Here is a 22,779-nt window from a genome sequence, read left to right on the forward strand (position 1 = left end):
TGTAGTTATTTAGTGTTTATTGAATACCTAATTTACTGGAAAATGTGCAAAGATTCTGACGATGCAGTGAAATGTATGTGCAACATACACAAAAGTATAATATTCCATGCACTGAACTACCTACCAAGTCCTTGTATTTTGTTTGTTTTTTTATGGTAGGGTCTCATTATGCAGCCCACACTAGACTTAATCTCACAGTGTTCTTGCTTTAGTGCCTGTGTGTGGGGTGGTGGTGGTAATAATTAGAGGCATGTATACTTTGACAGTAATTTTTTTCAAATATATTTATCTTAATTCTTTATTTATTTAGTTGTTTTCTGCCTTTTTTGTGTGTTGGGGGGTGAGACAGGGTTTCTCTGTATAGTTCTGGCTGTAGATCAGGTAGGCTTCAAACTCATAAATCTTCCTGCCTCTGTCTCCCGAGTGCTGAGATGGAGGGCATACACCATCACTGTCTTACTTAGTCTTCTTATCCAGAAGGGGAGAAGAAAAAAAAACTTGGCTTTACTCCCACCCAAAATTCTCATGAAAATGGGAATACAGGTGGCTGATGAGGGAAGGAAAATCAATTTTCTCCAGCCAATTATAATTGGTCAGTCCTAAACACATGTATGCATAAGCAACACTAATTTGTTTAAAAAGTGTGTGTCTCTCTTTGTGTGTGTGTGTGTGAGAGACAGACGGACAGACAGACAGACAGACAGACAGACAGACAGACAGAGAACAATACTTATAAAAGAAGAAATCAGTAATTATTATGGGGGAGGCATGGAAAGAGTTGGAGGGAGAGGGGAGAAAGAAGTGTTGGGGATGAGGTAAACAGTGCATTCATGCAGGAAATCTTAAAAAGAAGAAGAAAAATAGAGGACAACATCCTGCTGGAAGGAACTGTAGATTCAGTGTAATAGTCCCCTGGCAGGTATAAACGACACTGAAAGACGACGCTAACTAGCTACATTTTGTTTTTTCCCAACTTTAATATTACTTTACATAGAACAGTGTTCTCTAGTAAGTGGATAAATTCTGATTTAATTCAAAGTAGTTACCTCACTAGCAAAACTGGAGCTTTATGTATTTTTAGTTCTTAATTAGCTCATTTATTTGTGAAACTAACATCTGATATATGGTTATTTTGTGCTGTTTATCATTGTAAGAGCAGGATACAAAGATAAATAAGAGTAATTTTTCTTACAAAGGGAGACATTATGTCAAAATTCAAATATACTCTAGAGTGCTAATAGTTTTCCCAGAATCTACCAACGTTAACTGAGTATTCTGAGCATAGTGCAACCCCTAGACAAATAAAATGTCTTTTCTCAGTAAAGTGATCTCTATGGAAAGATATTAGTCAACACTGGAGGCTCCCTCTCCCAGGAAAACCACTGGCCATGCTGGACAGGGAATCAGGTAAGCAATACTCACTTTCCTTCCCATGCTGCAATCCCAATTCCCCAGTCTCATCCCCACCTTTGTAGCAGACTGAGTGCTGTGGCCTCTCCTTTCTCTCTGCCCCTATTGCCAGGGGACTACAAAGATCTTTTCCGATTGCCTTGCTCCCTCACTTCGTTCCTTTGAACTGGCAGGTCCCAAAACCTGAACGCACTCTCTCTCTTGACACCCAATGGCCTGGGAATCAGGTAAGAGATCCTAACTGTTCTTCCTGTCCTCCTTTCTATTTCCTTAGTCTAATCCCTAGCACTGTAGCACAACACAGGCTGTTTTCCCTCTCCCATTCCCTCAGTACTCCACACATGCTCATGGCAGACCCAACTTTCCTCCCTCAATGGACTCTCTGAGTCCCCCCCCCCCTTATATCTCATCCCCATTCCTTCTCTTCAGCTCCCAATACCTAGAAACACCATCTACCTGGGAAGCAAACTAGCCACACATGGCAGGGACTCAGAAGCACTGTTTGCTTGGCAACCCATATCTGATACACTCTCTTAACATCAAAAGAGGGCAACTGAAGCCAAGGATGGGAAAACCCACCCAACTAGATATCAACAAATGAGAATTACAAAACCATGCCAAACTCAGATGTCTAGGCACCAGTATAAAAACACGGTAACAACCATGACAATATGTATACACTAAAGTCTAGCAATGCTAACATGTAGGACCTGAGAAATGGAATATAGCCGAAGGATAAGACAAGGACTTCAAAACAGCGATTATGAATATGTTCAAGGACATTAAAGAAGATATAAGTATATCCATTAATGAAATCTATGAAAACACCAGCAGTGAAGAAAATGAAGAAAACAGTTAAAGACTTTGAAGGAACCAGCCCCCTGTGCCCCCAGTTTTAGCAGCCATGACAGGCTACCATGTGCTTCCCTAACCTTTCCCCTCCTGCCCTGGTCACTAGGAGGTCAGTTGCCCTCCTCATGGCAAGGAACGAGTCATAAGTTAGCTGGCAGGGCTGTGCTTTACGGCTCTGGGTGTGATTTACACATAAGTGCACAACAGTCTCAGGATCGGTGTGCTACTGGGCTTGGATGACCTGTCCTGTATTGATTGGTCAACTGGTTGTTATGGCCTATAGGCCCTACCAGGGTGGTTGCTTTTGCATTGAAATGGGTCTCTTGGTGATTTGGGGGTTCAGGATTTGGGCACAACAACCTAAAAGAGTAGAAATAGGATCTCTGAAGAAAACCCAAATTGAGGTAAAACTAGAAATGAAAATGTTAAATCTAAAAAAAAAACCTTGCATAAAACATCCAGTAAGTCTGGGGCATGATGAGAAGTCCAAATCTAAAAATAACAGGAATAGAGGATGAAGAACTCCATGTCAAAGGCACAGGAATATTTTCAATAATAGCATAGAAGAAAATTTCTATAACCTAAAAAAGGAGATGTCTATCAAGTATTCAAAACACCACATAAACTGGACCAGAAAAGAAAGTCCCCTCAACACACAATAATCAAAACACTAAACATTAAACATACAGAACAAAGTAAGAATATTAAAAGCTGCTATTAGAATAATACCCGACTTTTCAATGGAGACTCTAAAAGCCAGAGGAGCCTGGGCAGATGTCCAAAAAACATAGATGTCATCCCAGACTACTATATACTCAACAAAACTTTCAATCACAATAGATGGAGAAAATAAGATATTACATGATAAAACCAAATTTAAGCAGTATCTACCTACCAGTTCAGCTCTATAGAGGTGCTATGAAGAAATCTTCAACCAAAAGAAGTAAAAAGAAAAAAAAACACACCCAAGAAAATGCAAGGAATAAATAACCCCAGAGCAGCAAATGAAAAGGGAAAAGACCCCCCGCCCCTCCCACACACACAATAACAGGAGACAACAAACACTGTTCATTGATAACTCTCAACATCAATAGTCTCAATTTCCTAATAAAAACACGCAGACTATGTGCCTTTTTGGAGTATTATTCAGTGCAAACAAACAAACAAACAAACCAATAACAGATTGAAATTCTCATGCAAATGGATGGGAGTAGAAAAAAACCATCCTGAGTGCAGTAACCCAGACCCAGAAAGACACTTACTCATAAGTGAATATTAGATGTAAAGCAAAGGATAACCAGGCTACAACCCACAACCCCAAAGAAGCTAGGTAAAAAGGTGGACCCTAAGATGGACATACATGGAGGACCCCAGGAAGAGGAAATAATTAAGATCTCCTGGGTAAACTGGGAGAGGGGTGGAAGGAAGGGGATGGGGACAGGGGAGCTCGAGATGTTGGAGTTGGGGAAGGGATGGAGGGAGAACAATGGAAAAGATATCTTGATGGAAGGAGCCTTTAGGGGTTTAGGGAGTAACCAGGTGCTAGGGAAATTCTCAAAAATCCACAAGGATGACCCCAGCTAAGACTCAGAGCAATAGTGGAGAGGGTGCCTGAACTGGCCTTCCCCCATCATCAGATCAGTGACTACCCTAATTGTCATCATAGATCCTACATCTAGTAACTGATGGAAGCAGATGTGATCCACAGCCAAGCACTGGGCTGAGCTCCTGGAATTTAGTTGAAGAGAGGGAGGAGGGATCATATGAATAAGCGTGTGGGGGGGGGGAGTGGTCAAGAGCATGATGGGAAAAACCACAGAGACAGCTGACCTGAGCTAGTGTGAGCTCATGAACTCTGGACTGACAGCCGTGGATCCAGCATGGGACCCTCTGAATGTGTGTGACAGTAATTTGGCTTGATCTGATGGGGTGCGGCTGTCAGTGGCACCAGGACCTATTCCAGGTGCATGAACTGGCTTTTTGGAGCCCATTCCCTATGGTGGGATATCTTGCTCAGCCTTGATAAAGAGGGGAGGGACTTGGTCCTGCTTCAACTTGGTATGTCAGACTTTGTTGACTGTCCAAGGGAGGCCTTAATCCCTCTGATGACTGGATGAGGGGGGGATGAGATGGGGGAAGGGAGGAGGAACTGGGGCTGGTATGTAAAATGAAAAAAAATTAAATAAAAAAGAAGATAGAAAACCACACAGACTAACAGAATGGATGCAAAACCAGAATCTATCTTTCTGCTGCACCCAAGAAACATACCTTAATATAAAGAATAGATTATCACCTCAGGGTAAAAGGATGAAAAATTATATTCTAAGAAAATGGACCTAAGATGCAAACTGATGTAATCATTTTCATATCTGACAAAATAGACTTCCAGTCAAAACTAATCAGAAGAGATGGAGAAGGACCCTGTATACTTATCAAAGGAAAAATCCACTGAGGATATTGAAATTCTAAACACCGTATACACCAAACACAGGGCACCAAAGTTCATAAAAGAAACACCCCTACAACTAAAATTACATATTGACTGTTGTGTAGTGATAGTGGGTGAATTCAACATCCCACTCTGGACAACAGACAGATCAGGCCATCCAGACAAAACTAAACAGAAAAATGCTGGACTAAATGATGTCATAAACCAAATGTACCTAACAGATATTTATAGAATATTTCACCCAAACACAAAAAAGTATACCTTCTTCACAGTAGCTCATGGAACTTTCTCCAAAGGTGACCACACACTCAAACACAATGCAAGCTTCAACAGATACAAGAAAATTGAAATAATACCCTGCATCCTATCTGACCACCACAGATTAGAGCTGGATATCGACAATAACAGAAAGCTGACACACTTATGGATATGGAACAACTCCCTACCAAATAATAAATGTGTCAAGACAGATGTTAAGAAAGAAACTTAAAACATTCTAGAATGTAATGATAACGAAAACACAATATACCCAAATTTATGGGACACAACGAAGGAGGTTCTAAGAGTCAAGTTCATAGTGTTAAGTGCCAACATAAAAAATTGGAGGGAATCTCATTAGTAACCTAATGGCATACCTCAAAGTTCAAGAACAAAAAGAAGAAAAAATTTCCAAAAGGAGTAGATAGCAAGAAATAATTAAACTTGGGGTTTAAATCAATAAAATAGAAATAAAATAATGAATATATAAAGAATCAATGAAACGCAGAGTTTATTCCTTGAAAAAATAAGATTGACAAACCTTTAGCCAAATTAACTAAAAGGCAGATGGAGAAGACCCTCCATAAAACATTAGAGACAAAAAGGGAAATATAACAATAGACACCGAGGAAATCCAAAGAATCATAATGACATATACTCCAAGTTGGAAATCTAAAAGAAATGGAATTTTTTATATAAACTGCCTACCATAGTTACATCACAATCAGATAGACAATTTAAACATATCTACAACACCTAGTAGAACAGAAGCAGTTACTAAAAGTCTCTCAACCTTGGAAACTTGGAGCAGGGGAATACCCCAAGACACTGTCTATGGAGAGGACCCCAGTTTAGACTCCTAGCAATAGTGGATAAGTAGCCTGAACTGGCCCATACCCTGTGACCAGATTGGTGCCTGACCCAATTGCCATCAGAGTGGTGTCATCCAGCAACTGATGGAGGCAGATGCAAAGACCCACAGCCAAACATCAGGCAGAGTTCAGGAATCCTATGGAGCAGGGAGAGCAAGGATGTAGGAGCCAGAAGGGTCAAGCACATCCAAGAATGGCCCACATAATCAACTAACATGAGCTCAAAGGGGATGTAGACCAGGGAGCCTGCATGGGACTGACCTAGGTACTCTGCATATATGTTACAGTTGTGTAGCTTGGTCATATTATGGGACTCCTAACAGTGAGAACAACAGTCTCCAACTCTTTTACTGGCTTTTGAGATCCTACTTCTCATACTGGATCACCTTGTCCAGCCTTAATACATGAAAAGGTGCTTAGTCTTAGTGCAACTTGATATGCCATAGTTTACTGATACTTGTATGAGACCTGCCCTTTCCTGGATAGAGATGGAAGAGGAGGGGATTGGGGAATGGGGTTGGGGAGAGAGACTGGGAGGGAAGGATGGAGGGAGGCTGTAGCTGGGATGTAAATTAAACATATGAATAATAATAATAACAACAACAATAATATATAAGATGATAAAAAATAAAAGTCTCCCAACCCCCCCCAAAAAAACAAAGAAAAAAAAACCGAAAACAAACAAAAACCCCAGGGTCAATTAATTCCAATACAACTCAATTTATTCTGCAAAATAGAAACAGAAGGAACACTGTCTAATTATTTTATAAGGTGACAATTACTCTGATACCTAATCTACATAAAGACCCAACAAGAAAGATTTCTGCTCAATTTCACTTATGAATATAAGATGCAAAAAATTCTCAATAAAATACTTGCAAACTGAATCCAAGAATACATCAAAAAGATCATTTCCGTAATCAAGTGAGCTTCATCCCAGAGATGCAAGACAGCTCAACATATGTAAACTGATAAATTCCAACCACCGCATAATCAGAAAAATGTCCTTGGTGCTAGAAGGTACTCAGCATTCTACCAAAGGAGAAAGGTAAACATAAACCCAACGACGAACCTTTCAGTCTACCATGGTGACATGCGTGCAAGATACACTAGTGTGGTAGTGACACTAAGTTCGTGGAAGTAGCCAAGCAACATTTGATTGGCCACAAGGCACATGCCATGAGATGGAGCCCATCTCAGATATTGCTGGGATGTCGAAGAAACTGAAACTAGATAGGCCATCGCCCTGGGGAAAAGCTAATACTACTGTTGTGCTAAAGAAACGTAGCAGTAAAATGACTCCTAATAACATTCTGCTATATTCACGGGACAGTGTCTTGCTCAGCCATCAGCACAGAAGCTTCTCCTTACAGTAGATGGGAATACAGAGACCCACAGCTGGACAATGTACAGAGAGTGAAAACATTTGGAACACTCAGTACTAAATGGGATATCCTCATCAAATCCCTTCCCTCAGGAAGTCAGGAAACCCTGTGGAAGAAGCGGTGGAAAGACTGTAAGAGCCAGAAGGAATGGAGAACACAAAGGAAACTCTCTCTCTCTCTCTCTCTCTCTCTTTCTCCTTCTCTCTGTCTCTCATATATATATATATATATATACATATATATATATGTAATGGTTTCTGGTTATGTGCTTTTATGGGATATTTTTGGTGGGGGTTTCAAGACAGGATATAAAAATGTTTACCTCTTTATATGTTGAAAATGAAAAAAAGAACAAGTTAACCATAATTTATATATTGAGAAGAAATAACTTGAGTGTAAATACACCAAAATTAAAGACACAATGTTTTTTTGTTTGTTTTATGCGAGTGACTTGCACTATAAGATATGCCAAAGGAATTCACTCAGTTTAAAAAGAATTTACCACTTAAACCTTTAAAAAGAAATGAAAATTGTCATTACATAGATGATACAAAAAATATGTTTGTAGTTCCTAGAATTTCCTTAAAACATTCCTGACTATAATGGAATGGACTTATTCCTACCCCAAATCCCAAGACTGAGGCTTGAATTTCTAATGTGCTTGGAATCATATGAAGGCAACCAAGGTTAAACAAAGTTATAACAGTGGGGTTTTAACAACACAACTGTTGTTCATATAAGAAGAGGCAGAGATAACAGATGTCCAGACATAAATGTGGAGGAGTGTCTTTACCAAAACCAAAGTATTTCATAACCTGGATAATAGACTGCTAGCCTGCAGAAAAGGAAGAAAAATGATGTATACAATTTTTGCACCCATAATGTGGTAATTTGTTATGTCAATCTGAGCAGAATAATATGCCGTTTAAACCACACAAGGTAATGACTACGTTGCTGTAGGGTTTCTATGATAGGTAGATACCATACACAGGACAATGTGGGTAAACACATTTCTAGCAATGACAGCTTCTTATGCTTTTTGTAAAGTAACAAGAAGTGTGCTCAAAACATAAAGGCTTAGCATGTCTGTTCTAATCATTAAAGCAACCCTTAAAACTAATGCAAAAGAGATGCCTACAAAAACCGCAAATTAATAGAACTTAAAATGGAGAATTTTACTTTTAATTCTTAATATAGAATTAATCCCGGTAGCAGGAATAAGGGACAACAAAGCAAAAATCCAAAAGTGACCACTGAAAACAAATAGTAAAATGAATAAGCTAAATCCATTCAGACCGGTCTTTGCAATACCATAAAGACTCTAAGTACTCCAAGGAAAATGCAGGAATTGTAAGACTCAACAGAGAAGCAAACTGTACCTCTGTGTAGTGTACAAAGCATGCGTGTTCCATAGATGAGAGCAGAGTCAAGGCAGTGGGGGATTACAGTTCTGAGAACAGGTAAGACAAAACCTATGACTGTTGATGGATCAGAGAGGTAGAACCCTTACAACTTGCTGATAAGTTGGATAGAAGGAGACAAGGGAAATTAGGAGACATGAATTAGTCCTAATTTTTGGTATTAAATTTAAAATTAGAAATGAAAGTAGCTTCTTAGAGACACAAAGTCAAAGGGTATTTCAACTCTGGGAAGGCAGCATCTACTTCAATCAGACAGACAGTGCGTGAGTCCTGACCTCTTTTGCTCACCTCCTTGACAACTAATCCATTTTCTCCAAAGACAGCAATGCTATTCTGAAACCTTGACCTGTCTTTTGTGGGTACACTTCACATCTAATCCATGAAGCATTTCTCTCAGGTTTACTGTGAGAAAATATTCCAAATTTGGTGAGTGCTCAATGCCAGCATGATCATCTCAGCTAACCTCCTGCCGTAGCTCATCTCTATCCTTCTACCCATTATCAATGCACAACAGAGCAGGCCAACCCTTAAAGTCTCAGCCACTGCATTTCATGGTCTACTTCTTCTTTAGTGGCTCTCTATTTCACTTTGGGCAATAGCGAGAATTCTTACAGTGGCCGAAGATATGACTTAACTTTCTAATTCTTCTCCATCCATGTACCCCTCCCCCCATTGTTGTTTCTATAATACCAACAGCAAGCAACCCTCTCAGGCTCCATGCACTGGTGGTTCCCTTGGCCTAATATATTCTTCCCCCAGTCTTCAAATAACTAACTTCCTTTCCTTACTCATTCTTTGTTCAAATACTTTGACCACCTTATTTAAAATTGCAAACTCTGGACTGGCATGATAGCTCAGCATATAAGGCACTTGCTGACAACCTTGACAACCTGAATGAAATCCCTGAAACCCACATGGTGGAAGGAGGGAACCTCCAAAATTTCTCCTTTGATTTCAACATGTGCACTCTGGCATGCATGTCCCATCCCAATGCACATGTGCACTCCCAATCACACACATGCTTAGGCATGCACACGCGTGCACACACACACACACACACACAGACAGACAGACACACACACACACACACACACACACACACTGAACATAGAGTAAAATTTCAAACTGGTAGCCTAAACTCACAGGCACCACTTCTACTAATTTAAAAGTCCTATTATATAAAATGACATGGGTTTTTCAGTTTGCGCCATCTATCTCCTTATTTCAGAATGTATGCTTGAGAATGGTACCGACTAGGCAGAAATGGTTGTTTGATTCATTATCATTTTCCCATTCATATCAGTACCTTGACCATAGAAGCATGCAATAAACTCATTCTGAAGAGTTTAGACTTGATTCAAGTGCAAATGTTTGACCTGTGCTGTAAAAACTACCTTAGCTGTGGTAGAAAAGAGGGGTTAGAGAGGAAAGATGAGTGTTGAGAAGCCAATTAGGTTGCTCTGCAGAAGGAGGGAAGAGGGAATCACTGTTGGTCTGTATATGAATGAAGTCATCTCACTGCACCGTGGCGAAGTGCTGGGTACATGTGTATATATACCATAGATTCAATCAACACTGATGCATCTATGCATGTCTCATAGTCCTGCAAAACCTGCCAACCAAATCTGCTTCAACATACTTAAATAGGATACCACCGCAACTAACAGTCATCGTTTCTCAAAGGAGTCTGTAAGAGAAAAAAATATTCAGAAACACAGCTTCTCAAAAGTGAGGACCAGTTGTGGTAAGACCTGGCAGCAATTTGGCTCTGATTTGTGACTTTTCAGTTAAATACAACTGCTGATTATTTGATCAAGTTGCCTCACCATAGAATGTATACACATATCATGAAAACCAGAGGAAATAACAACTCTTAATGTGCTGTGGAACAATCCTTTTCTACACTATGAATATCTATTACACTTATTGGGTAATAAAAAGCTGGCAGGACAGTAGCTGGGCAGAAAGTCAGGTGGGAAAACCAAACTAGGTGAATGGTGCTAGCCAGCCACCAAGAAAGCAGGATGTGTAGGAATGAGATAACAAGCCATGAGCCACATGGAAATACACAGATTAATGGAAATGGGTTAATTTAAATATAAGAGTTAGCTGGTAGAAAGCCTGAGCTATTGGCCAAGCATTTTTAACTCACATTCAGTTTCTGGGACCAGGCTGTCGGGACAGGAAACTCTGCCTACATTAATGGACCTAAACACATTTGCCACACAACAGGTCCTTAGTAAATGTAAGAACCTATCTTTCCAGGATGCTACAGGTGTACTACTAGCTTTTTCAGGTGCTTTGATAAATCATACTTATTATTAGGACTGTGTCCAACTTTCTTATTTAATGACTACTGGAGTGATGTCATTCTTGACTGGCCCAGTGTGACAGATCTGGCAATCCTTGCACATGAGTGAATGAATGACCACCACCTTGAGTCCAACTGTCTCAGAAAGTCAATGCTACTTTAGAAACAGCCCAGCAACTGGTTTTTCTGTCCGCGTAGTAAAAGCAATTCCAATTAAGACAGAGAAGAGCAGTTGGAGAGTGATTGGGCAGACCCACTGACTACAATGTGGTATGTTGTGCAAAAATTCTATGCAAGGAACAAGAGTTTCTGTGCAGCTGTTCTGGCAGATCAGCAAGCTCAGAGCAATGTTTGCTGGGTGCCCCATGGTTCAACTAAAGTCAGTCACTCCTAGGACATAAACGTGTGCCTTTCAAATAAGAAATAAATATCAGTATAATTAAATGTGTGAAACAAGTAGATAAGGAGTCTAATTCTTTATTTATTAATTAATCTTGTCCACCGACAATTTCAAACATGTATGTAACGCATTCTGGTTATCCTCTGCTACCCATGCTCTCTTATGCCCTCCTACTCCTCCCAACTTTACCTCTTCCCTACCTGTCTCATTTCTGGACTTCTGACCTTTGGTTTTGCTTTTTACTTAGTTTAACAAGGGTCATCTATGTCACCATTGGATTGGAACTATCACTTGGAGCCTGATGGAGTCACCAGTAGGTATACAACTGAAAGCAATGGTTTCCCCTCTCTGTGAATCTATCTGTAGCAAACAACTCAGCAGTGACGGGCAGGGCATCCTGATATCTCTGCTTGGCTGCATCCACCCCCCATTCCTGTACAGACAGTCAAGAGTTCATTATCACCACTGTATATAGCCCCAAAGGAATCATTTGATGGCCCTTATCCCTATCTTCTGAATCTTACATTCTTTCCATTTGGTCTTCCTCAGTGTTCGCTGTGCCCAAAAGAAGACGGTATAAATACTTTGTTTAGGGCTGAGCATGCAACTCTCCCTTATCCTCAGCACCTTGTGTTGCCATGGCTATCTGCAGTAATGAGGGTCTAATTCTTAGTCAAGTGAAACTTCAAAGGCCCTAGAGACAGGAAAAATCTAGTGTTCTTAACCACTGAACAATCTCCCCAGCCCTGTGAACCATGAAACTTTTATGTTTGAACTATTTTTCTAAATTATGATGTTAACTTGAGATCTTGGGGACAAGAAAGGAAAGATTATGTTTTATCAGTAATATGTTTGTTCATCAAGTTGAAAAGAAATGAATTGTGCTTGTTTTTAATTGTCAACTTGATACAACCGACTATCATCAGGAAAGAGGGAACATCACCTGAAAAGTTGCCTTGATCAGATTTAACTGGGGCTGTGTTTGTGAGAGATTGTCCTGGTTGCTGGATGAAGTGGGAGGGTCCAGCCCACTGTGGGCATCAGCCTCCTTATGCAGGTGGGGCTGAGCTGGCTAAGAAAGCTGTCTGAAAAACACACACAGTGTAAGCTGGCGAGCAGCATTCCCCTATGGTCTTTGCTTCAGTTTCTGACCTCGGGCTCCTGCCTTAAGTTCCTGACTTGATTTTTCTTAACCAAACACTGTTACCTGGAAGTGTAAGCTGAAATGAATAATTGGTTTTTGATCACAATGTTTAAACACAGCAACTGAAAGCAAACCAGTAAGTATATTTATATCGTCTTAAGATCTGGTCCCTGCTATGCTCCCTAGCATTTACTGTGAGCCCCCCCCCCCCTTTTTAAAGAACAATTTATGCCACACAGAAATTCGGGAATGACTGCACTCATCTTCAAATATGCATATATTTTTCACTTTGACATCTTCTCATGTGAACTCCCTCCCTGGTTCTCCATTTATCTCCTATGGCTCAATACAAAATGCAAAGAACTTCTAAACCTAGCAGAGAGCCTGTTAATAGTATTCATTCCATTTTTATGGATCTTCTGTCTTTTCTCCTAAACAGTTCCAACAATTCAACACATTTCTATTAAGCACCTTCCATAGTTAAAGAATCATGCTTTATATAAAAAGAGTCATTGTATGGCTTTTGCTTTAAGGAACTGACTATGTTCTCGAGCAGCAAAATAGACATTTCATTAGAGTAACCGTGTTCTCACCATGGCTGGAATACTCCTCATCCTCCTCTCACACACACATAGAAGCACATACAGACACACCCACTTGAGCAGATTCGCATGTAATGTCCTCAGAGAGGCTTTCCTTGAACTTCAACTAGACTGGCTGGAATAACATCTTTAAAAATAAGTATATCGCCAAGATAGTAAATAATTCTAAAAGGGCAGGGGAGAATCCAATGCAAAGGGACAGAGGAATGAGTTACATGAGACACCGGGAACTTGTGTTTAGGACTATTTCTTTATAGTCTAGACTAAGTGACGGGTATATTTGTGGGCTTAGAGGAGACAGTCCTTGGAAGATTATCTTGATTGGTTTGCTGAATTGTCACTAGGACTGCTGGGAATCACTGAGGGAATGGCAGCAGGTGACGCTGTCATCTCAAAAAGGGGAACAGGAAAGTAACAGTGTGGTAAAGGGCTGTCTACTGCAATCCGAGCAGCACCCATCCACTTAGTGAACACATGCTCACACCACAGATACTGAGGCCTGTGCTCTGTGCTGCCTTCTGGCTTCTGAGTTGTCAGCATTCCAGTCCCTGGTTTTATAGGTGATGTGAAAAGATGGTATAATAACATTCACAACCATATGGAGAAAATGCCAACTTACCAATTTTCCAGTCACACTCTGACCACCTTCATTCAGCCAGAAGCCCGGGACCATGGCAGAGAAATAAGGTCCCCAAACTCCTGGTACAAAAATTGGATCTTTGCTGATCTGAAAGGCAAAGAGGCCAATATGTGTGAAAACTCTGGCCCTCAAAGATAGAGGAAGCTTTATTCTCTTACCACTGATGTTCCTACCACTAGGGAATTCAGCTTCTTATTATGTATTTTTTTTTATGATGGAGACGTCACTCTCTCCTGAGGAAGGGCATGACTCTATCTGTGGATACCTTGCTGACCAATTCATCCAGATGTCAAGTCAGAAGAAGTGATCATTTTGAACAGCCACTGACAAAGATTTGCAATGCTAGCTTCCTCTCTGTGGAAAGAATTAGTGGTCTTCATCCTCCCTGTTCTAGCATCCACATGAGAGAACAGCCTAGATGAGTCTTATAAGGTCAATTACCCTTAACTGAGAAGCCAAAATCTAAGGCGTCCTGATTTCTAATGCTCTAATCAAAACAAAACACCCTGTCAACCTGGTTTAATTAAACTTAATGGCTAACTCTGTATCCTTGACACCATGATTCGGTGACATCAAGCTAGGTAACTATAAGCAACCAATTTAAATAGCTATATTTTGCTTTTTAAAAAGTCAGTGTATAGCTAGTGAGGGAAAAGGCCAAAGTGCTTGATCCTTTTGCTTTATAAAGCCACTCAAGGCCAGCTTTTCATCACTTAGGTTAGGCCGAAATCTTGATGATCACAGCGTGAGCTATCTTGTGACAATAAACTTTCCTCTTTGTTATATTCTGCTTGTGACATGTGACAAGGCAGGGTGGTGAACTCTTAGAGAAAGCCTTAGCTGGAAAAGACTAGCAGGAGTTATCAAGGTGATGGGAAATGGGCTACTGTAAGCAAAGGCCACGGGTGGGAGGTGCTCTGAAGTTCAAGATTCTGCAGTGTTATTGCAGCAGGCTACTGGGGTCCTTTAGATGAAGGGAGCTGTGTAAAACGGGAGCTGGGACAGGAGGAGCTGGGCCACTGATTCACGAGGCTGTGATGGTACAGGTCTTTCCTCTACCCAGCAGAAATGACTGTCGAAGGCAGATGTCTGGCTGTGATGAATGTTTGTGAGAAGGAGGGGAAGGTGGCTAGACACTGTCTCCTCCATCAGGTCTCAAGGAACAGGATCTATTCATTAACTTATTAAACACGTATTTATTCAGCTTGGAACTACACTAAGCTCTTGAGATAGAGAAGAAAACTGAGCAGCTGTAATTTCTGGTCTCATGAATTTCACCTTCTATCATCATCATGGAGACAGATAGACCTATAATCACCCCAATGCCAACGATTCTGGTTCGTTTTTCAGGTGACTGCTCATTCTTCAAATCAGTAGGCCTTTTGACCTCCAAATGGGAAGGAAGCAAAGAAAGTCAAAGAGAAGCAAGGCAAAGAAACTATATAACACTATTAACTCTAAATTCTGTCGAGTAATGTGAGCATTATGAAAGAGAGAGGGGGGATATTTAATACCTAAAACAGAAACAATAATTTTAGTGTGGAAGAGACAAGTTTCTACAAGAAAAGAGTTTAATTTACGTGGTTATAATCATTCACACTGGTTCTCCAGATGTTTCCTGAATTCTATTGAGACCCAAATGTGGAGCAGGTATTGAAGAAAAATGGTAAAAAGATCAGAGTGAATGTTCTCATAAATCATGCTATTTCAAGCAGAAGGCCATTGTGTACTCACTGGGGTAAGGAGAGGACTTACACACTTTCAGAGCTGAGATTCCTTGTTCCTAAAACTCCCACGATGACAATGATACACTGGGACAGTTGTTTGCCTTCAAACAAAAAGTAATGGAGTTCTCACACAAGTGAGTGACTGCAAGCTGCTGGGAGGGTTGAGGAAGCTGAAAGGAATTCCAAGACCTCCAAAGTGAGGGACCTAATGGAATCTAGGGTCAGGGAAGCCTCTCAGAAGAAGCTACAAGTGAATTAAGAAGAAAGCCACAAGGCAGTAGCTCAGGAGGGGGTGTGTCTGTGTGCCTGTGTCTATCTGGGAAAGAGACGGGAAGTTCTCCAGCCACAGTGAACACACACTAGCTAACACCCAGTTGTGTCACTCTGACTTTACCATGTGAAGGTTTTATTCCATGTTAACCTTAGGAATGCATTCTCTGAAGAGGTTGAGTAAGCATTCCTTACTCATATTTACTTAGTGTCCAAGGTTTAGGACTGGTCTTCACCAAAGCCAACTTACCTTTCTGGGAACTCTTAACTACATCTGATGCACTATAGCAGAGAAGATATATATATATAGCCAGAACAGGCATCATTCCCTGCCTCCCACCCTAGCCCTACAATTTAAAGATGCTATTATGCTACTGTAGCCGGACTTCACTGAGAGTTTGGCTCTTCTACTCACAAATGTTCAATGGAGGTTTTATTTGGTTCGGTCTTGGGTCATGGTTTAGGCTGACTCTGTTTGTGATCTATCCTTGGGCACAACACATGCTTCTCATCAGACATTCCCAGTAAAGTAAGAAAACAAAATGTACTTCCCATCATTTCCAACCCTGTGTTCTCAGGGGAAAGAGCTTCAGTTTGTTTTGAGGAAGAAGAAAAATGCACACTTGTGTATTTATGTGTTCTTTAATCCTTCAGAGTAAACATAAACATTTGAAAATATTTTTGCAAAAGCTCCTTCTATGCTGATTGCTATCTTGGCTTAAGGGTTGCTCTGTGAGGAGGGAGGCCATTGCCCACACTAATGACAGGTGTCCATGCAGGATGCTAACTTCTCAGTCCTAATGGTGTGATAGGCAGCAACATAGCAAGTCTGACTGGGGACTTGGTACATGCCTTTCTCTGACATAAATGACTCAGTTCTTATAACTCTGAGCAAGACGCAACTATTATCCCTATTGTGTATATGTGTAATCTAAGGCAGAGGGTGTTAAATAACATGTATTCAGCATTACAAAACCAGAAAATAGTCACCTCAAACCCTCTAAAGCAGTGGTTTTCAACCTTCCTAATGCTGCAACCCTTTCATACAGTTCCTCCTGTTGTGATGACCCCCAACCATAAAATTATTTTCATTGCTACTTCATAACTGTAATTATTCTACGACTGTAAATATTTTTGGACATAGAGGTTTGTGACTCACAGGTTGAGAACTGCTGGTAAAAGTGGTTTATACTTGATTCTGACAAGTTAAGATCTTATTCCAACATTACCATGTTTCTTTGGAACTTTCATATACATTTGAAGATAGAAAACAAGGGTGATCCAAGCTAAGAGTCACTCAAAGTACCCAATACCCCCTTGTCTTGAAGACAAGTAAGTTGGGATGTGTATATATACAAGTGTGTGTAAAATACACATATACATTACACACACATACATGCACATATATTAAACACACACACAACTATTTAGATCAAGCTGGCCTGAAACTTAAGATAACCCACTCTGGTGGCCTGTGAGTGAACTGTTTTAAGTGCCCAGAGTCTCCTGTTTAGCCTCCCAATTACCAAGGGAATTGCAGCATGCTTAGCTCGAGTTAGATAATCTTATTTCTAAAAGGTTTTTAATAAATTTTCCCTGATATAGGATTAAAGAGAAGAGAGAACATAGGTCAGAAGAAAGACATCTTGATTTTGTTCCTTATTCTGCCACATTCTACATAAATGATCTTACTCAAATTAGATTTTCCCACCCGTAATCCTTGATTTCAAAATAGGACTAATGTTAATCTCTACAAAAACAGAGAACACTTGTAAACACTAAATTTTGTTACATAGACACAGCTTATCCTTGTTAAACCCTAAATCAATGTTAGCTCTCCAAGAACTGAGGCCTCTATGGTGAAACAAAAGGAGAAGAGCTGAACCATCATTAAGGAGTTCTTCTTTAATAATGATGCTGAGAATGGTAGCATGAGACAAAACATTGTATTTTCAAAGACTAGACCTGGAATGCTTGCTATTATGGCACATACACAAATCAAGAATCAACATGAACTCACAGCTAGAGTACTAAAGCAAGATTTAATAAGCTCTCAGGCAATATTTAATGATATAGTTAATTTTGGGGGTATTTATTTATTCATGCATTTATTTATTTTAGAAGGTGGGCAAAATTCTCTTGCACAACCTAACTGCAGGCACAGGGGCATTAATTTCAGTATAGTGTTAACACGGAACATAGACATGTGACAGAAACTTCCATCATGGGTCAACCAAACCTCAGATTGGATACTATATTGTCACACAATCTTTATGACAGTTCAAGAGAGGCATAATTCTGTTATTACACCTAAGGGTCATAAATGAGAACTAAGCCAAGCAGGTCAAATTGCTGAAGGAGTCATGACTTCAGTGCTACTCAGAAACGTTGACACCATTCTCCTCTATGAGATGACTGGAGCAGAGATGCCTTTGTCTTTGAGGTTTTCTACAATTCCACAAAGTTGAGTCATTCTATCCCAGCTGGTCAACAGGAACACTCCAGTGAGATATTTCAATAGCCTGTGCCCTCACATGGCCTAGAGTTTATGGACTGTGTCAGTTTGTCTCTTGGGGCTTCTCCAAGTACCTACTTACTCTGTTGCCCAACTAACTTATTGCCAAGATTATTAGAAGGCGTTTAAAAAAACCCTATTAACTTTATAGGCTTCATTTAATGGCTACTATCTATAATATCTCAGACATTAGCTGGGTAAGACTTCAGAACATATTTGTTAGATACACAGTGATTTCAGACTACTGTTTAAAACATGAAAAGATAGAGGGAACTGGGCTTCCATGTTAGGCTCAGTCCAAGTCCCTGTTCTCAAGAAGCTTACAGTCTTGTGGGCTCAGGATGAGCTGGGGGTGGGGAACACTTGTGAGTATACATGCTTATCCAGACTTTGAGTTTCCCTGTGTGTATGTCAAGTCAAACAAACCAAACATAATTCCAACCCAAAACGCACAAGGTGCATGAACAGACTCTACCAGGGTTAGAAAGGACAGATTCTGGGGTCAGAAGCCACATTCCAAGCTTCCTAGCCTCTATTCATGTCTGCCCAAGCTAACTGTAAGCAACCTAGTTTCATCTAAGGCTGTGAACCGATTGGCTAGATTTTTCTGAATGACAAAGACCAGATTGCCTGCTAACAACTCTTTGGGGAAGAGGTGACCGGCTGGGAGCAGGGAGCTACTGCAACTCCCTCTGTTCTTCCCCATCCCATGACCCTGAGGCGGGTCTGGCCTTAAGCTCTGGCAGGATAGGAGGCAGGCTTCAGGCGCCAGCAGTCCTGGGAGAGAATAGTAGGCTTTGTGTAGACTGTCAGCCACCAGGTTGGGAGTTTTGGAGAGTAGCAGCAGCCCTAGGTGAGACTGGGTATTTCCATGCTCATCTCTTCTTCCAAGTGGACTGTGCTATCATCTTACCAGAGGAAAAAACATTTATATTTCTATTTCTGCCAACTTAGCACACGTACACACTCATAGAAAAATAGCCTGGAGAAATGTTTATGAATAGAGGCTCTTAGGGTTCACCTCTTCTGTGGTCTTGTTCGGGTTGAACTCTAATGATCTACTAATGTGCCTGTCTCTCCCAGGAACCAGTAAAGATAAAGGTATTTGACATCTTCAAGGCAGTGAGAATGACAGAGTATTGTGAACATAACTACATAAACCTAGGCAATTGCGATTAGGCCAGTGGTTGGCCATGTGAGTCTGTGTCTTTCTGAGGCTCAGTTTCCTCACCGTAAGTAAAGATAATTATCAACCAGACACATGTCCAAGACCTGTGTGGTGCTGTGCGTACAAAGATGCTGCGATACATTTGTCTCCTGAACAAACTGTTAAGTTGCAGGTGGCTCAGTTCTATTCCTTCTTGAGACAGTAGAAAGTTTGGAGTCTGACATGGCCTCAAGCCCCGCCTCCAACTTCATGATCTCTCACACTCACTTTGTTATCTGCCTCTCCTCCACTCCAGTGTGTGGAGTCACAACTTGTGAATGCAGAGTGCCCCATGATTACCTCAAACTCAGACCCTGCTCCTGAGTTCCTCACTAATTATGTGACCTGCATGTCTAGTTGTTATGTCTAAAAAGAGAATCTGCCATCCTTCCTTTCCAGGCTGTTCTTGTTCTTGGTCTCCGTCTTAAGACTCTGGTCTTTACATTTCCTCTTTTTGTCTGCCCACAGGAGGTTCATTCTGTCCACTCTGTTGTCAAGCACAGTCCCTTCTCCATTGCTGCTGTCTCAGGACTATCCCCATTGTACTATTTCAACAATGAGTATCCTGATTCCCCACCTCAGTTATTTTCCTCCTCCCCTCCAGCCTCTCCACCCCTACTCAACCTAAATTCCCTATGCCCAGCAAATGACCTTTCTAAAACAAAAGACCGATTGTGTCATTACTTAATATTGATCCATGATGGATGATGCACTTTCTGACCTGGCTTTTCCTTATTTGTCCGTCTTAATCACACTATTATTGTTTCCTGGTCCTCATTCCTATCATTTTCAAGCTTATCATGGACTAAGCCCCAGATTTATTGAACAACTTAAAACTTCCTCAAGTGAGTCATTGTCGTTCTCATCTCACACTTCATAATCTGCCCTCAGACTAAAAGGCTGTCCATCGTCCTGAGACTTGGCTCGGGGGCTTTGGAGATGACTGAGGCTAGGGACAATTCCTGCTTTTACAGAGGACCCATTTAGCTCACAGGTGGAGTGGCTCTCCAGCTAGGAGGGTCCTACACATCTGCTCTCCATCTGCTCCTGCACTCACATGCTCACATCTACACACATACACACAGCTATAAATAACGGCTCAGCTCACCTCTGCTCTACTATTTTTTTTTTGAGCCAGGGTTTCTCTGTGTAACAGCTCTGGTTGTCATGAAACTCACTTTGTAGACCAGGCTGGCCTTGAACTCAGAGAGATCCACCTGCGTCTGCCTCCTGAGTGCTGGGATTAAAGGTATGTGCCACCAATATCCAGCCTGATCTACCATTTTTAAACACCAACTTCCACCCTAACAATGTTCTTGCCTGTATCTTCCCTTAACTCTGCATTTCCTACATTGTAGGTTGTTACACCATGTTATGTGCATAAGTGTACATATCTATAAATATTTCAAAAATATGTATTAAACCACGTTGTAAGTGGTTTACACTTACAGTACAAAAATGGCAATGCCACTGATATTAAGAGCAATGATAGATGACAAAATTTGTCCAAAAGTTGAGGGAAAGTGTATTTGAGAGGTATAATAATGGTCTAGCATTCATAATTCTCCAAATGAGCTCCATAGAACCAGGGTAGGGTGAGGCAAACAAGTCCAATAGCCTTTAAGTGAAACCTGATTCATAAAGCTCAGGTTTGCCGAACCTTTTGTGTGGAGGTTGTTAAAAGATAATAAACCCCCAAAGAAACCTAATCTCTTTATTTTAATATGAACAAAATAAGTATATATGAAGCCTGTCCACAGTTATCTCTAGACCCAGAAGTTTGAGCATGCAAGAATGTACTGAAAAGATTTGTCATTCAACCAAACAGGCCTTGAATCTGGGGAGGTGGGGGGAAGCCCAGTGTTGCCTGTGATGTTCTGAGTCAATTGTAAAGTTGGACTCCTTAAGCATCGAATTCCTCATTCTCTATCATTTCAAGACCCACATGTGATCCCAGTAGAAATGTAATCCATATGTTTCTCATTCACTTGTATTTCGCACACGGAGCTAGATTACAAGACTCACTGAATAGCCAACTTTGAAGCTATCCAAATGTTTATCCAAGTCTCCTCTAGCTGCAAACAAGAAACTATATTTGACTGCCTGTATACAAATGCCTATCTGGCTCCCATGAGCTCAAACTGGTTTTCTGCTTTGAAATCTCTGAGCTGTGACTCTAAGGAAAAAAATCTTATCATGTATCTCTTCCACAACCCAAACAAACTACGGTGAGTAGACAGTTATGGGTCTCTTCTGTGGATCCAGAAGGGTGCAGGGCATTCATATAGGACAGGACAGGAGAGAGGAGAGAACTAATGAAGAAGAGGAACGCTCTGACTTCACCAGATGGAGTCTTAGCTCTGCTGCTTCAATGTCAAGTGGCCAGGTAGACATTTTCTTTCGATGAAATCCCCCAAGACTAAAGGTAGTACTAATAGCCAAGTGATTCACAAATATAGAGACTAGTGTTTCTTTTATTGAGAAACAGTTCTCTCCTGCAGACTGTAGGTAAGGGTGGAAGGATGGCTGGAGCAGTCTCCCAGCTGGGACTGATCAGAAGATGGCAATAGAGGGAGATTACATTCCTATTCTCTGGCCGCATACATAGTCCCCTATTACAGAGTGTTTCTGACATACACCCCTTACGGGATATTGTCAAACTATGATCACTTTCAAACTGTTCCTGGGTTTCCCTTGTGCTTATGTTTTTCTATTATCCCAGTGTCTGACTTCAGACACCATCTCCTGGGTCTAATCATTCACTTACTTTGCTCTAATATTCAACATTCTGTTTTAACTTTCTGTGTGACTTCTGTTGTTAGGATCTTCATCTGAAATACAGAACTGCTCTTACTCTTGAATGGTGACATAATCTAGTATAGAGCTTGGTGCATTTAGGAACCTCTGACCTATGATGCTACATTGCATGACCCACATACCTGTCAACGTATACTTATTTATGACCTGGAATTCAGATAAGAGTTTCATTTAAAAACTAAGGTCTCTCACCATCTAGAGGAGGATTCTCAAGTGAAGTGCAGTGGCTGCATTAGCTTGAGAGAGGGGAGAGAGCAGGGGGCTCTGATAGTACCTGTACCTCACAGGAGCAAGCACAGGGAAGCCTCACTCCAATAATAGCATATTGTGTAAAGGCAAAGAGAACCATGGTCAATATGTAAGATGGCATCTTTTTTAAAGACAGGGTCTCACTATGTAGCCTTGGCTAGCCCAGAACTCATTATGTAGGTCAGCCTTGTCTCAAGCTCATTAGGGGCATGTTTTAAAAGAGACTGATGAGTGCATCTAGAATGGCAAC

The 22,779-nt window shown here is 40.8% G+C and overlaps 1 protein-coding gene across 7 annotated transcripts in view; it reads right to left on the reverse strand.

Annotated features, from left to right (window-relative positions):
• Positions 1 to 22,779, reverse strand: part of Fggy (FGGY carbohydrate kinase domain containing) — a 407,006-nt gene that overhangs the window by 122,499 nt on the left and 261,728 nt on the right. For 6 of the 7 annotated variants that reach the window (XM_040757148.1, XM_040757146.1, XM_013116463.3 and 3 more), the window contains one exon: positions 13,724 to 13,831. The exons of the other annotated variant lie outside the window; for it this stretch is intronic. In XM_040757148.1, the coding sequence (XP_040613082.1) occupies positions 13,724 to 13,831 (108 nt within the window). The remainder of the gene's footprint in view (positions 1 to 13,723; positions 13,832 to 22,779) is intronic. 7 annotated transcript variants of the gene reach the window in all.

The sequence above is a fragment of the Mesocricetus auratus genome, unplaced genomic scaffold, assembly GCF_017639785.1.
Source record: "Mesocricetus auratus isolate SY011 unplaced genomic scaffold, BCM_Maur_2.0 Super-Scaffold_100014, whole genome shotgun sequence".
Classification (NCBI taxonomy): Eukaryota; Metazoa; Chordata; class Mammalia; order Rodentia; family Cricetidae; genus Mesocricetus; species Mesocricetus auratus.